The sequence below is a fragment of the Hyperoodon ampullatus genome (genome assembly GCF_949752795.1).
Source record: "Hyperoodon ampullatus genome assembly, chromosome: 16".
Classification (NCBI taxonomy): Eukaryota; Metazoa; Chordata; class Mammalia; order Artiodactyla; family Ziphiidae; genus Hyperoodon; species Hyperoodon ampullatus.
Window position 1 is genome coordinate 11,818,764 of NC_136929.1, and position 16,260 is coordinate 11,835,023.

General features: G+C 46.5%; 1 protein-coding gene across 2 annotated transcripts in view; it reads left to right on the top strand.

Moving 5' to 3' along the window:
- Positions 1-1,899: 1,899 nt before the first annotated feature.
- The window catches only part of DOCK9 (dedicator of cytokinesis 9), a gene marked incomplete at both ends in the record, with an annotated part of 281,402 nt that continues 267,041 nt past the window's right edge, over positions 1,900-16,260 (top strand). For both annotated transcript variants that reach the window (XM_079721657.1, XM_079721649.1), the window contains one exon: positions 1,900-2,300. In XM_079721657.1, coding sequence (XP_079577783.1) covers positions 2,172-2,300 — 129 coding nt within the window. The remainder of the gene's footprint in view (positions 2,301-16,260) is intronic.

Genomic DNA, 16,260 nt, shown 5'->3' on the forward strand with positions numbered 1-16,260 from the left:
GAGTCAAGGTAACACAGTGGGGTAAAGATTTATGCTATCTGGAACTTCTTCGGGAGTCAGAAGCTCAAAGGTTAAAAATTTAGGATTCTCAGACTAGCACCTAACAGTTCAGTTAGGAGCCGAACTCACATATCCCATGGAGCCCAGAGGTGTATATATGAGATGGGCATGGTCATATCAAGCAGCACAAGCTCCCCATGAAAGCAGCGCCTTCTGCCTGTTGGGGTCACCCAGCCCTACTGCTGGAATAGAAGCAGCCTGGTTCATGTCTAGGCCGCTCCCTCATTTCGCAGTAAAGGAAATGGGTTAGTAATTGTTTTTATAATCACGAATGATTGTTTTGTTTATCTTCCAGCCTGTCAGGCTCACTTAGTGCTACATCCTGCATCCCAGGGCACTGGGAAAACAATCCAATCCAGCAAGCATTTATTGAGTACTCCACGCTTAATATGGGCCAGACCTGCCCATTAAGTCCTGAACGGTGGTGTTTTGCTTTCTACACTAGATTGGTAGTTTTCCCACTTTAAGATTCCGGTATTTGACTTTCTGGCAGAGTGGGACGCCACGGGTGGCCTCCTTCGGAGCTGACGTCTGCTAGGAGGCCTCAGTGCACTTGGGTACTGCAGGCACGGGAGATTCCCCTGAAGGCGGGGTCCACAGTGCCACCTCGCGCGCAGGTAAGGAGCTGTCTATCAGCAGGCGGTGGGCGTGGCCTGAGCACACCGACCAATCAGCAGACCCACCCTTAAGGCAGTCTCCCCGCCCAAACCCAAACCACGGAGCATGCGCCACGGGCGCTACGCAAATTCATCTCTCCCCGCGCGCCCTCTCCGCGGCGAGGTCAGAGTTAGGCTGCCCTGAGTTTCCTCAAAAAAGAGGAGAAAAGGAGAGGTGGGGCCCGTTAGGGATGGGGAAGGCGGAAAGGCGGTGTGAGGAAGAAGTTCCTCAGAGTCGTGGCTGTCGCTAGCAGCCGCCAGCTCCCGGGTCCTGTCGGGCCCGCAGGCCGGCGCTTCTGGGTTTCCCGGGCTCCGCGCCCAGCGGTCCCACCCGGCCGCGGAGGCGCGGCAGATGGGCACGTCGTGTCCCCTCAGCCCCTTGCAGGTTATTGTCCTCAGTTTACAGAGGAGCTGGGCCAGGCTCAGAAGTTTTGATGGTGACTCAGCAGCTCGTCCTTGCGGGCCAGGGTCTGCGTGACTCATCCCGGACCCTCCCTTCGGCTCCAGAGGCTTCCACCGTTCGCGCGACGCCTCTGGGGGCGGAATAGTGCCTTGAGGCGGAGAAGCGCCGCCACGAGTGCGCGCGGTGCTCCGCGCCGGGTACCGGGCAGGGGCGCGCCGTCCCGCTCCGCACGGCCCGGGCTTCCGAACGGCTCTGTGCTTTTCGAGTGCCACCTTCCTGAAACCTCCGTCCCTTCAGCAGCCTCAGGGGGGGTGGGCGTGGTGCCACCGAACCCCGACCCTGCCGGTGACCGCGGAGTCCCCAAGATGCTGGGACTCCGCGGGCAAGGCACCCACGGTGCCAGTGTATAGGCACCGGCTCCGAGGACTTGGCGACCCGGGAGGGCGCCGGGTCGCGCGCCCTCCCGGCGGCTTGCGCGGCCCTCGCCTCGGGTCTTCGGACGTGCGGCCTGGGGAACAGTCGGACCGGGGAGGAGGCGCCCCCCCGGGGTCCCTACCTGCCCCGCCAGGGGTCCGGGCCAGCGCGCTGCCAGCGTCCCGCTGCCCGCCTCCCGCGCCGTAAGGCACCCGCCGCCCGACCTGCAGGGCCCGCTGTCCTGCCGCGCCGGCCCCTCCTCCGCCCGCCCCGCCCCGCCCCGCGCCGCGCCGGACACCCCGCCCCGAGGAGGCGGCCCGGCGAGCGGGCGCCGAGGGAGGCTGGTGGCATGGGGGAGCCGCCGCCGCCGCGGCCACAAGCACAGTTGCCCCTAGCGAGCCCCGGCGCCGCTCGGAGCCGGGAGACCGCGGGAGCCTAGTGGGGTGGCTCGGGGCGTGACACCGAGCGGAGGGCGTGGCTCGGGCTGCGCCACCCGGACGCGCGGCGAGCGGCGGGGGGAGCGGGCGGCGGCGCCTGGGGCCGCGGGCGGGCCGGGCCGAGCGCCGAGGGCGCACCTGGCGGCGGCGCGGCCCGGCCGGACTGCCGGAGCAGGCTCGGCGGCGGTGCTGGTGGCGAGGATGTCGCAGCCGCCGCTGCTCCCCTCCTCGGCGGAGACTCGGAAGTTCACCCGGGCGCTGAGTAAGCCGGGCACGGCGGCCGAGCTGCGGCAGAGCGTGTCGGAGGTGGTGCGCGGCTCGGTGCTCCTGGTGAGTGCGGGACCACGGAGGGAGGGAGGGAGGGAGGGAGGGAGGCGGGCGGGAGGGCGGGCGGCCACCTCCTTCACGCTCCTCTAAGTCAGCGGGGCGGAGGCGGAGCCGCCGACCCTACTGGGTCTGCAGGATTAAGAGGTGGTGAAGGAGGGGGGTGTTGTACAGGGGAGAAGGGAAGGTCCTGGAAAGGCAGCAGCTCCCAGACCCCCACCCTGCGTCTAGGGGGTCCTCTCCCCACTGCGGCCCCTTTCCTCCGGGGAGATTTCCTGGGAGTGAGATCGCCATCTCCCTCCTCGCCCCTCCCCCCCAACTTTACGTCCCTTTGCCGACTGAGAAATTACTCTCTCCTTTTCCTCTCCCTCCCTCCCACATCCCCCTAGTCCTCCCTTATTCTGGAGGGGCTTGGCACCTGTGGCCTGAAGGGGCGCAGGGGAGTGGAGGTGGGGGCTTCCTTTTCCAGTCCGCAACCCAGGGTGGGATATGGCCCTGCGGACCCTTTGGGTGGGCTGAGCTCCAGAAGGGAAGGGGTTCCGCATTCTCCCCTCCACTCCCTCCCCCTGGCCGGCATCCTGAGATTTGGCCGCCTCTTATCAAGGGTTAAGGGTCTTGATAGGAATCCCCCGTGGCTTCGGCATGGGTGCAAATTACTACGAAGTTTGGGGATTTGGAGCAAGCAAACCGGTGATTAATCTGGTCGTAGCAGAAAGTCTTTTGAGGATAGGCCTCTGGGTGTGAGGAAGATGAAGTTTTAAATCAACTTTTCCACTGCCAGGGCTGGTCCTGCTGTATTTGGGAACGCAGTACACCCCATCACTTGGAAGGTGCGGAAGAGCAGCATTGTGCTGTCCTGGGTAGCTGGAAACTTTTAGCAGCTCCTTGCGCTGGCGCTGGCATTTGTTTTCTTGAAAGGGGCTTGTCTGTGGGTGGGTGACTTGTGTTTGTTGGAACGATCCAAGAAGATGGGCCTTGGAAGTGATTCTCTGGGCTTCGTGTGGGTTATTGTTGGGGTGGAGTGCTGGGTCCCTTAACACAGGGCCTGGCTCATCTTTTCGGTGGCAGATAGATGCCCTTTCTGGTCAGACACGGAATGACGTGAATGCTGGTTGTGGAGGTTGGAGACGAAGCTTCACTGATTTCCATAGCTAGTCTGCGCAGTTTGATTTTTCTCTCAATTGCTCTGACAGCTCCCTCTAGATTCCTCAAACTCCAATTTGTTTAGTAATAAGGGATTTTATTTTTCTCTTTTTACTGAAGTTGAGTGGAGCAGGAGTTGAGAGTAGACCAAAACCTGGGATCTCGTCCATAACTTCAGCTGCTTTGGCCTCAGTAGTATATCCTGTATCTTCCTGACTTTCGCCAGTGTGTGTATGTTAAGGAGAAAGCCCGCAAACATCTGTGGCATCTTTTTTGTTCTGGAAGGAAACTTAGTTCTTTTATCTGGGGGCACTGTCCTCATTAGAGATTTGAGGCAAAAGAAGAGTAACTAAAATCATGATTTCCAAAGTGCGGACAGACCCGGACTGGAATGGAGGTACTAGTTTGATAAGCCGTTAGGTTGAGCACAACACTGCTCGTTACTCATGTGCCACAGTCCTTGAATTCAACAGCCCTTCCTGTTGGAGGCTGGCCTACTGCTAGTGACCTAGTAGTGTCCATTCCCATGTGCGACATACTGCTGCTGTGCTCCACCTCATGACACTTTAATAGTACATCTATTTTCCCTATTCACCCTTAAGCGTGAACAGCCAGACGTTTGGCTGGTGTCTCAACCCTTAGTGTTGTCTGTCTGTGATCACTTGTCTGATGAAACTTGTGATGAAGCAAACACAAAATGCTGGAAAGTAGGTGGGCCTCCTTGGGCCTTTGAAAGGCTCCCCCGCTGAATGGGAAATACACCGCAGTGATTCTGCATTGCAGAGGGAGGGATTTGCGATAGCTTACAGACACTACAAACGACCCATCCACCTCACCCCCGTCACCTCCTGCCAGGGACTCTGCCACCGCCTGCTGTTTCTTGCTGCTCCCCAGTGTCTGCCAGGAAGCCACAGCAGGTGCACCTGTCTCGGCTTTGTTCTAGGAGCATCTAAGAAGGTACCCCTGATCCCTGCAGAAGGCAGAGCAGCAACCAAGCCGGGGTTTGGAATCCCATGGTCCACCGATCCACGCTTGGATGGAAGTAGTACTCTCCTCTGTTTTTGACAGCTTGGGTCAGCGCTAATACAATGCCTACAGCATAGTAAACACACAGTAAATATCTCTTAACTAGCTGACTAACGTAGCAATTCTGTAGATGGACTAAAAGAAAAACGAACAGGGTATGGCTTTAACTAGCTCTTCTCATATTTCTAGTATGGATGAGTGGCTTTTAGGGAGATCAGAAACAACAGAATTAAATAGTTCAGTGGGTAATAAGGGCTGCCCTTTAAAAAACAAGCTTTAAAGTGTAGAAGTAAGGTGTACTCATAAATTTGTTGTTGTTTGTTAGGTTCATTTTTCATAAGCTCCGGTGTGTGGGCCTTTAAAAATGATAGTGTATTAATTTGTTTGAAAACCTTGAAAAAAAGTACAAAAGAGCAGAGAGAATAGCATCACGAACCTTCATAATCCATCACCCAGATTCAGTAATTATCAAGATTTTGCTAAACTTGCTTTAACTATCCCCTTTCTCCCTCGTTTTTTTGTGTGATTGTGAGCCCCCTGCCTCCCATCATTTCACCCCTATATAATACCCAGTGTGTATTGTTAAAAATACGGATGTTTTCTTACTACAATGCCATTATGTTAAAGTTTGCAATCATCTGTTGACATACTATTCAGATTTCCCAGATGGCCTAAGAAACATCTTTTAACGGTAGTTTGTTCTAATCAGGATCCTAACAAGTTTTGCTGGCTTTTTCAAATGTGGTTTACTCTTTCATGAGCCTTAGAATTATTAATGACGGAGTGAACCCTCCCTGGGGTCAGGAGTCCTGAGTTTTAATCCTAGAGGTTCAGTAGTGCAGAGCGTGGGCTCTGAAGTCAGAGCACCTGGGTTGTAATTCCAGCTCTACCCCGTACCAGCTGTGCAGTCTTAGGCGTATAACTTAGCCTTGGTGTGCCTCGGTTTTCTCATCTGTAGAGGTGGTAATCATACTTACTTTATATGGTTGTCGGGAGGATTATATGAGCCATAGCGGTAAAGCTCTTAGATGGTGCCCAGCTGATACTCTGCCAGCTACTTAAGTCACCCTGGGCTGTCGCTTAACTTCTCTGAACCTCAGGGCTCCTGTTAAATGAGGAGCTATACTAGATTGCTCTAGAGTCCCTTTCCTTACCAACAGGATTCGATTCTAAGATGCTTTTATAAGAGTAGCAGAGGTCCTACTAGTAATATTCTTAACTGTAGGAAATGTAATTTATGGTTTTGGGTAATGAAAGAAGAATCCTCCCAATTCCAGAATTAGCTGCCCGTGATTGAGAATAGTCAGGAGGGCAGCACGTTCAAAATATACGCAAGCTCAGGAGAAAAACTAGAAATAATTCCCCGATCAGGGTTGACTTGCGATTGGGCCTTTCAGGTGCATTAAAGATAGCATCATAATGACCTAGATCTAACGGAGTATACCACCCAAGGCCTAAAAATATTCTTTTTCTGAAAGGTTTGTGTAAATATTGGGACAGGGCGCTTTGCATGGGTTTGCTGGCTCGATTGCGCTTGGGTATTGATGCCCGAGTCATCTGGCTTCCTTGCCGATCTTATCTCAGCGTGCTCAGCTTCAGGCTCTCCTTTGACATCAAGCCCCTGCTGGTGACACCATTGCACAGCCGTGGGAGAGCCTGCAGGATGAAACGAAATGAAACCGAGTCAGGGCGTCACTAAATTTTCCTTTGTGTAACTGGAGGATGATGGACAGAGGTGTGGGGTGATAATCTCCCGGAGTGCACGCTCGAGGCCCTTCTCGCCCTCCCAGTTCAGTCAACACGAGATTTCCAGTATGATCTGAGGTAACCTGAGACCCGAGGGGTGGTGTTCTTTGAAATCCTCAGGTAACGTAAAACCTCATTTTGGCTGTAATTTTAAATCAGATAGGATAGTAAATCGGTAACTGAACTGGCCTGAGCTTCACCTCACTGTCTTTCTCCACCCTCTGGTAGAGTCCCAACAACAGACATGTCCCAGAATACAGGAAGCAGGGTGGAGGCCCATCTCCAACTAGATAATCAACAACAGGTTCTACTTCTTTGGTTTCTGGTCCATTTGAATATTGGGAGACAGGAGGACATCAGTAACGCCTTGAATTTGAAAAGGGAAGAACGGAATTGTGAAACCTTCATCCACATTTGTTGAGGGCCTGCTCTGTGCTAGGACTTTTTGCTGGGTGCTGAGGACCTGCTGCTGTGTTGGAGCAGGCCCTTGCCCTGAAGGGTTTATGGTCTAGACAGGTGGGCAGGTCACTCTTCAACAAAAAGAGAGCAGCACGCAGGAACACACATAAAGGTTCAAACGCCTGGTTCAGATGACACGTGAAGATGAAATAGCAGAGAACTGATATACTTGGGAAAGGGTTTGTGAAGAATTGAACTGGACCTGGAAGATGTAATGGTAAGGGAGACTTTTCTCCAGAAAAGAATGAGAGATAGAGATTGAGCACATGCTTAAAATGCCCGGCTAGGCAAAGAAGGAGCAAAGCAGCTTGGACAGAGAGGGGTAAGTTTTAGAAGGAAGGGAGAGAAGCTTTGAGAACTACAGTTGCTAATTTGGGGAACAATTTCAATGACTGGCTGAGAACACATCATAAACGCTTCTTAGAGAGATCTTCCCCTCAGTGTAATCTTGGGGGTAAATAATATGACGGTTTTGTGTCACACAAGCCTAAGGACCCAAAGAGAAGTCTGTGACCCAGAACAGAAAACAGGCCTTGTGTGTGTCAACCTTTAGGGCGCATGTGAGCAGTAGTCAAACATGGTGGGTACACCACTGAGTAAATGATATTGCAAAAAAAGTATTGGGGTCCCACCTTATACAGTAAGTCCCCTACATACGAACCTTCAAGTTGTGAAGTTTCAAAGATGTGAACATGCCCCTGTAGCCCAGCTGTTGTACTGGACTACTGTACTTTTCAAGGTACTGTACTGTAAGATTAAAAATGTTTTATTTTTTGTGTTTTTTTAATGTATTTTTTGTGTGAAAACTATTATAAACCTGTTACAGTACAGTACTATATAACCGATGTGTTAGTTTGTGACCTAAGCTAACTTTGTTGGACTGTTGAAATGTAAGAGTCACATGTAAAATAAATCAAAGAAACAGCATAAAACATGGGTGAATAATCATGTAAGGGTGGAGAGGAATTTTTTTAAAGCATGAAAGTAAAGGAAAATAGCAGTTTGGCCTGGGCTTGGGAGGTGAACCGGGGCCTTGCCATTGATGAGCTGAGGACTTTGATCAAGTTTCTTCACCTAAGCCTCAGTTTGCTTATCTGAGGATTGGGATTGTTAGGTATTATTATCTTAGGGCATTCTTAAAATAAAGATTAAATAATTTAATACATGTAAAGATCCTTAATACTAAGTGCTTATTAACAAAGGTAAGCTTGTATTATGATAATAAAAGATTGCTTGTCTTGACTAAATATATCTGGAGCCAGCATTTATTAAGCATTTACTGTGTCCTGGGATATGTGTTAGGGCTTTACATGGGAGGTCAAGTCACCTCAAGGTCACAAGCCTATAAGTGGGGGATCTGTGTCTTGAACCTGGGCACTGTGGCCTCAGACCATGTGTTCCTACTCACCACTCTGCCTTCTGCCTCCCCATGCAAACTCACACCTCTGTTCTGTATGTTACAAGTACCATAAATTTAAAAGTCAAATAGTAAGCTTAGGAACAGTATTTTGTCTTCTCTATATATCTATATCTCTGTCATAGTGTTAAGTTTAAAAAAATATATTGAGAGTTCTTACGAATCCATTAAAAAAAGAAAAATACTCCAGAAGAAAGATGGGCAAGTCGGACATTCATAGGTAATTCCTCAAAGAAAGGAATACAGTTAGCCAATAAAGAACAGAAGAAAAACACGTTCAGCCTTGCTAACAATTAAAGAAACGTTAATTACGACAAGGTGCCATTTTGCTTGATACATTTGCAAATTTGCAGAGATAGAAAAGGTTTTGCATGGATGGGGTGAGCCGGGCACTTTTGTTTGCAGGGCTTCCTCATCCCACAATTTCAGGGGCCCCATTCGTGTGGCATTTTATGAGAATTGTGTCACCTGGGTTTTGTAACATGCATGGTATAACTTTTTGAGCTGGGCTGTATGTATCAAGAACTTTAACATGCTTCCGTTCTTTGGCTCAGTACTTAAAATGATAGGAATTCCCCCTAAGGACTAAACTGAAATGTACATAAAGGACAGTGTCTGAAGTCACAGTGCTGACGGTTCAAGGCAGAAGATGGAAAATACTGACCAACTGCAAACTATCTAAAGGTCTTAACGGTAGTGTAAATGAATTGTGGGGTTGGATTGTTTATGATGCCATTACGTTTAGTTTTAGAAGAATAATGACTTGAGAAAATTCTTCCATTATAGTGTTGGGAGGCAGTGAGGCCTGCGGTTAAGTTTGGGGGCCTGGGTTCGGTTACCACTTTACTACTAACCACTATGTGACCTTGGGCTGTGCCCCTGCAGCCTGGCTTCTGCCTTTACTGTGGGGTAGCCTCGCCATCCTCACCCCTTCAACTTGTCTTCTGCAGCATTTGTTACCACGCAGCACCCCTCTCCCCTTCTCTGGTTCTCCCACTCCACCCTTCCGGAAGAGTCCCATCGCCACCTTTGGCTCCATAACATTTAATCTCTTCCCTGCACTCTGCAGCGAGCTGCATACCTTCATTGCAATTTCTGAATCATTATCTCAGTTTTGATTTTTCCCCCCAGCTCAGACCTGCTTTTCTGCTAACTTGCCTGATGTGTACTTGGCTGTCCTACCAGTCCCTTAAGTTTAGCATCTATGAAACATAAACAGTCACTTTTCATCTCAAAGCAGCCGTCCTTTTTGCATACTTGTTTTCTGTAGTGAGAGTCATCGTTGCATGGTCACCAACTCTGAAATCTCTAATTCCTCCTTATTTCTCCCTCACGCTGCCTCTCCATTGAGGGTGGCTGGGGACCACATTGTCCACATTCTGGCACCTGGGTTGATGGGACAGCCACTGTCTTGAATGTGGTGGGTTCTTTTTTTTTTGGCTGCGTTGGGTCTTCGTTGCTGCACTCGGGCTTTCTCTGGTTGCAGCAAGTGGGGGCTATTCTTCGTTGCGGTGCACCGGCTTCTCATTGCGGTGGCTTCTCTTGTTGCCGAGCATGGGGTCTAGGCGTGTGGGCTTCAGTAGTTGCAGCATGCAGGCTCAGTAGTTGTGGCTCGCAGGCTCTAGAGCACAGGCTCAGTAGTTGTGGCGCATGGGCTTAGTTGCTCCGCGGCACATGGGATCTTCCCGGACCAGGGCTCGAACCTGTGTCCCCTGAATTGGCAGGTGGATTCTTAACCACTGCACCACCAGGGAAGCCCCACAATTTACATATTGATGTGTATGTACATTTGTTTCGCATCTGTTTCCCTCACTGGACTGTTGGTTCACCATGGTTTCCCCAGTACCTGGCACTTAGCAGGGGCTCTCTCTCTATATATATATATATTTTAAAATTTTATTGAAATATAGTTGATTTACAATGTTGTGTTAGTTTCAGGTGCACAGCAAAGTAATTCAGTTATATACATATATATATTCTTTTTTTTTTTTTTTTTTTTGTGGTACGCGGGCCTCTCACTGTTGTGGCCTCTCCCGTTGCGGAGCACAGGCTCCGGATGCGCAGGCTCAGCAGCCATGGCTCACGGGCCCAGCCGCTCCGCGGCATATGGGATCCTCCCAGACCGGGGCACGAACCCGTATCCCCTGCATCGGCAGGCGGACTCTCAACCACTGCGCCACCAGGGAGGCCCTATATATATATTCTTTTTCAGATTCTTCTCCATTATAGGTTATTACAAGATATTAGATTTTTTTTTTTGATGAATGAAAGACTCCTGAAGTCTCTACATCTGACACGTTTTATTTTTAAATCTTTTTTTGATTCCCCACTGCCCCTAATTTCTCTTCCCTGCACCCATTTCTATTTACTTCAGTCTAGCCTATCTCTCTCTGCCAGATTAACTTTCCTAACGCACAGGATCCATTATATCATTAGTTTCTCACTGCAACCTGATAGATTTGATGATGTTCATGTACATAAGAATGCATCACTTTGAGGCTGGCCCTTTGTCTGCTTTAGTTTAGAAAAAGCAAGTTGTCAGTAAATCTGTGTGATCTTTGCATAGGTTTTGAGAGCAGCTACGCATTTTAATACAAGTAATATTCATTTCCTTTTTTAGGACAGTTTCTTTTCACCAAATCTGTTGAACTCCAGTGTGTAAAAGAACACAGTGATCTAGTTCTTATGTTAGGTATCTAGTAACTCATCTGAGAACAAAACAAAATAAAACAAAAATACAAATAATAAAAACCTGGAAGTGCTTTTCTATCGCTTGAAGCATGAGTTTTGCGAATCATTAAGAAGTACTTAGATGATGGGGCCTCCCTGGTGGCGCAGTGGTTGAGAGTCCGCCTGCCGATGCAGGGGATACGGGTTCGTGCCCCGGTCTGGGAGGATCCCATATGCCGCGGAGCGGCTGGGCCCGTGAGCCATGGCTGCTGAGCCTGCGCATCCGGAGCCTGTGCTCCGCAACGGGAGAGGCCACAACAGTGAGAGGCCCGCGTACCACAAAAAAAAAAAAAAAAAAAAAAAAGAAGTACTTAGATGGTGAAGTTTTTTCTGTTTCTTTTACATCTCTGTCACTTTTTCTTTTTCTCTAATGGACTGCTTAAATTCTTATCAGCAAATTGTTGGCAAGGAGACTTACTACCTGATCAGAGCTCTGTAATGCCAAATGGTTTGTTGGCATCTCCCTGCCCCCCGCTTTCTTTGAAGTTGGCAGGAATAAATACAATCAAGATAGTGCCTGGGTATGTCTACTTAGGGAGGCTGGCTGGGTCAGTGCATGTGTGGGAGATGTGCCCATTTATTTATTATAGATTAACATTTGTTGAATGTTAGTCTGAAAGTGAACCTGAAAGCAGATGTCATTGAACTGCCCACCATCTCCACTGACCACAAGAAGTTTATTCTCAAACTCTGTGTACTTAGAGATTCACATACTGTATTTTCATACAGAAAATACACGTTCTGTCATGTGGATATAGAAATGTTCTAAGGAAAGTTGTTTACCATGATAAATTAAAAAATTATGAACAGTATATACAGACTGTTCACTTTTTAAAAAAGCATAAGCACTATTTTGTTGATGAAAAAGTTTTATGGTATTACAGATGCTACAGTACAGTATGCTCTTGTTTCAGGAATAAGTTAAATATCAGATGTTTAGTCTCTGAATTCTAGAACTTAGAAAATACGGTGGTATAACCGAGTTTCTGTTAATAGGGGGATAGTTCTGTGAGGAGTAGCAGTAGGATATAGTGGATAAGAACTTGAGCTCAGGAGGTTCTAAACCCAGCTCTTCAGAGAAAGCTCTGCTTTCTCAGTCTCTTCACCCCAAGAATGGACATCATAATAGCACTCATCCCATAGATGTTTGGGTTGATTAAGTGAGAAGATGCATATAAAGCACTTAGAATAGGGCCTGGCGCACAGTAACCCAGTAAGTACAAACTTTTGTGACTTATGAGGGCAGCCTAAAGGAATATCATACAACTCTTAAAAGTGCTCCTTATGGAGGACTTACAACAGGGGGAAATTTTAATGTTGGGTGAAAAAGAAATAGTATGTGGAAGTATGTACGTCACAGTTGTGTAAGAAATAACCTGTGTGTAAGAAAAATGTTGGAAGGAAATACGTGAAAAGGGAATATGATTTGTTCTTTATATACTCTAATATTTTCTAATTGTTTAACTTTCATAAGTGAATGGATAATAACCTATCAAGAAAAAAGAAAACGAATATAGGAGGGAAATTTTGGTGCTTCATGTAAGACACTCCAATTAGTCCTCTTCGAAAATTGTGCATCTTAGTGCTTATACAGGTGTGCATCTTAATGTAAAATGTGTGTTCCTGGAATAAGATACACACGTGCATCTTGGTAGCAAAAATATTGTCAACAAGTTAAGGGTCCTGCTTTGAATGCTCAGAGGAAGGAGGCCCAGGTGAAATAATGAAATGTTGCACTTGACGGTGTTATAAAATTCTTTCCAAAAAACATCTTGCGTGAGCCTCTGGAAAAATGTAGTCAGACAGACAGGGATAGTGGGGTTTTGGGTTTGTTTATTTATTTGTTTGTTTAAATTTCTGTTTTGATGAGGAAACTGAAGACCAGAGAAGTCAAGTGACTCGCTTAAGGTCACCTGGCTCAGAGTTAACACGTTTTTCTTCTTAGGGTGGCAGGGTGTGTCAAAAAAGATATAATTTTAAAATTTGAGTTTGTCAGAAACTTTTAAATGGTTAATTTGAATCATTACACGCCTTTGTGGAAAGTACCATGAATTCTCTGGGTTGGTAGAAATTTGTGACATGGAAATGAAATCATACTGCTTTGGAGGTGAAAGATATCTCTAGAGGTCATCTGGTTCAGCTTCCTAATTTTACAGATGAGGAAGATAAGATCTACCATGGTTAATCTGTTTGTCTATGGTCATACAGTTCCTGTTACAGACAAGAACAAAGAACAAAATCTACAGAGTTTACTGGCTCTGATCCAATGTATTTTCCACTGACTCCAGGAAATAATTGAATGCACTTTGTTTACTTTTGCATTTTATCAAGTATCTTTACATACTATGGTAATCAGATAATATCAGAATATGAAACATCTATTTGTACCATGGATCTCTTTTCCGCTTGTATATTTCATTAGTCCTAGGCCAGTTTGTAGGTGAAACTGACATTCATTTTTCCATAAGCCAAGAAATGTGTTCTTCATTTCTGTTTAAGGGATATTAGGAGGACAGGAAGAAATAAAAAGCAAGAATTACAAGATTAATCTACAAAAGATCTCAATAGAAACTTACTGAAGAAGGAAGAATTAATTTAGTAGTCAGATAATATTTTTTAAGGGATATGAAATCATGGTTTTATGTGTACTTTGGTTAAAATAATTATGTGGCTTGAGGAAAAAACCTTCATGTGCTTATTAACCTAAAGTTCTTTAATGTAGAATAAACTCTGTTAATCTAGGTCATTTTACCTTTCAGCCTGCTTTGCCTTGGCTAAAATAAATATTCAGCTGTAAATGGCAATTTGTTCAAATTGTATCATTACAAAAAGAGTTGTATTTCTAAGATTGTTTAGAGAATTTATTTAATCTGTCATTCTAACTTATTGCTATTTTCTTAAGTAGAAAGCAGAGTTCCTATGGTGATAGCAGAGGTCCCATAATATTTATAGTATACTAAATTCGTTTATAAACCATTACACTAGCTAGATATTTAATCTCTTAGGTTAGCTTTTTTTCTTCCCAGGATTTGAATATGTTCATTTAGCCATTTTAATTTTCTTTATTCTTTAAAGAATACCTTCTGAGAGAATGTTAATTATTTTTTTTCCAGAAGATGAGAAATAACTGCTGTTTTATCATTGGTTTTTTTTTTTTTAAATGGAGGAATGTGTACCCTACTGATTTCTTTGGAGTTGATTTTGTGAAAAACCAATTAAAGTATCAAATTTTTAAAGGGACTTAGAATTCAAAGCCACTTAAAACTGAGATGGGCAAAGATTCCTGACACAATGTTAATTTCTCCTGGAAGAATTAATATATCAGGCGTAGTTGCTGGGGACTCCGTAGGTGGTGGGATGGTGGGGATGGGCTCCTTTGGTGGATTTTGGGGAGGGGGGGTCCATTTGAGGAAAGGGGTTTCAGAATAGCTTCCAGAATTTGAGAGAATCACAGATGTCTTCTTCCATAGCTTCAGTTGTTGGAAATGATCAGAAAGAGTGCTGACTTCTTTCTTTACCACTTGGAGTCTTGGTGTCTTGGATATATCCCCTACTCTGTGAAGCAAGCCCCAAACCACTCTACCCCACAGTCTCCCAGCATATTCCAGTGAGCTGTACACTTGCTGTTATGAGGCCTGGGTTCTACCTGTGATGCCTATCCCTTTGTGGTCTTGGCCTGGTGTCACCCGCACAATGTGGGGGGACACTGACCAGCCTACAGTGGATTTAAGCTCCTCCTTTTGGACCAGATATTTTGCTTTGGAGCCTGGCCTAGTGCGGCCCTGGAGCTCATTTCCATCAAAGGTGACCTTTGGGAGGGGAGGGGCAGAGGCCAGATGCAGCCCAGGCTTCTGTGCTCCAGGCTTCCTCGTGATCTTCTTCTTAGCAGTCCAGGGTGTCTTGCCCTGGAGCCTCCTGAGGATTCAGTGTCCTCTTGTTTATCTATTAGTCAGGATCTTAGCAGATCTTGAGGCATTTTTTGAGGTTTTTTAAAAAATTAATTAATTAATTAATTTATTTATTTATTTTTGGCTGGGTTGGGTCTTCATTTCTGTGCGAGGGCCTTCTCTAGTTGCGGCAAGCGGGGGCCACTCTTCATCGCGGTGCGCGGGCCTCTCTCTATTGTGGCCTCTCTAGGTGCGAAGCACAGGCTCAGTAGTTGTGGCTCACGGGCCTAATTGCTCTGCGGCATGTGGGATCTTCCCAGACCAAGGCTCAAACCCGTGTCCCCTACGTTGGCTGGCAGATTCTCAACCACTGCGCCACCAGGGAAGCCCTATTTTTTGAGTTCTTAACAGTGACATTAGCAGACAGAAATGTTGTGTTGTTACAATTTTTTAAGCTCTTGTGCTTAAAAACTTGTGTTCAGTAGATCCCCAGTTGTCACTGGTTGTTCATTTACTCAACAGACACTACAGGATAAACATTTGATTAAGACACAGACCTTGTCCTCAAAGACTGTGCAGTCTAGAGGGAAAAGGAGCACCGACAGGCCCCAGGGAGCCCTTGGGTTGGTGTTCCCCTTTGGGAGTCCTCTGCCTCGTGGCTGTTTTCGCATCCTGGAAGGAAGAAGGACGGTTGTGACCTGTTGCAGGTTGAGTTCCTAGGAAGGTGCTGAGAGTGAAGTCAGCTTTCTGGGAAGTAGAAAGGTACTGGGACCTCAACTATTAAACTGCTTTCCTGAGACCCAGGAAACATGAAGCTTGACCTGCGTGTTCATCGTAGGAGTAGTGACAGAATGTTTGTCTCATGAAGGTATTGAGTAGAGATAGAGGAAACTCACATCAGTGATAAGAGTGCAATGGGAATTGTGGGTCAGGCTCAAAGGCACAGACTATAGAGCTAGAGAGGGAGCTATTAACATCCTAAAGAGTCCTAAAATTAAGACTTTTATCTGTGCACGAGTAATTTACTTTGCCAACTAGGGAGAACAGATTGGGCATTTAAGAGATTTATTTCTCGTGACATCTAGAATATGTTCTGAGGTGCAAAGATCCCCAGATATGCAGGGATTTAGATCTTGATCATGTCCTTATTTAGTCCTAGAAGCCATATGAAACGTGTGTTAAATAATTCAGTGTGATAGTAACATATTAAACTTACGTTAAATAATATGGTAGTATATTATTGTAGTTAGTTATATACTATGGTTGAGGGTTTAAGAACTGTAAAACCTCTGCTTTCTTCAGAACTGAAAATGAAACCAATTTTTGTGGGGCTCCAGATTAAAAATAATCTGAATTGATTGTGAGAACTGTGCATGAAAAGAAAATTCAGTTTTTTATGCAAAATTGTCAGTGACTTTAAGCTCCATGGAACAGAGATTTGCATGGTGCTGTTGCCTGGGTTTTTAGTGATTGTAACAGATACTAAGCATGGGTGCTTTTGGAAGCAAGGTGACATCCTGCTGATTGCAGTTAGGCTAATGATAGCATAACTGACACT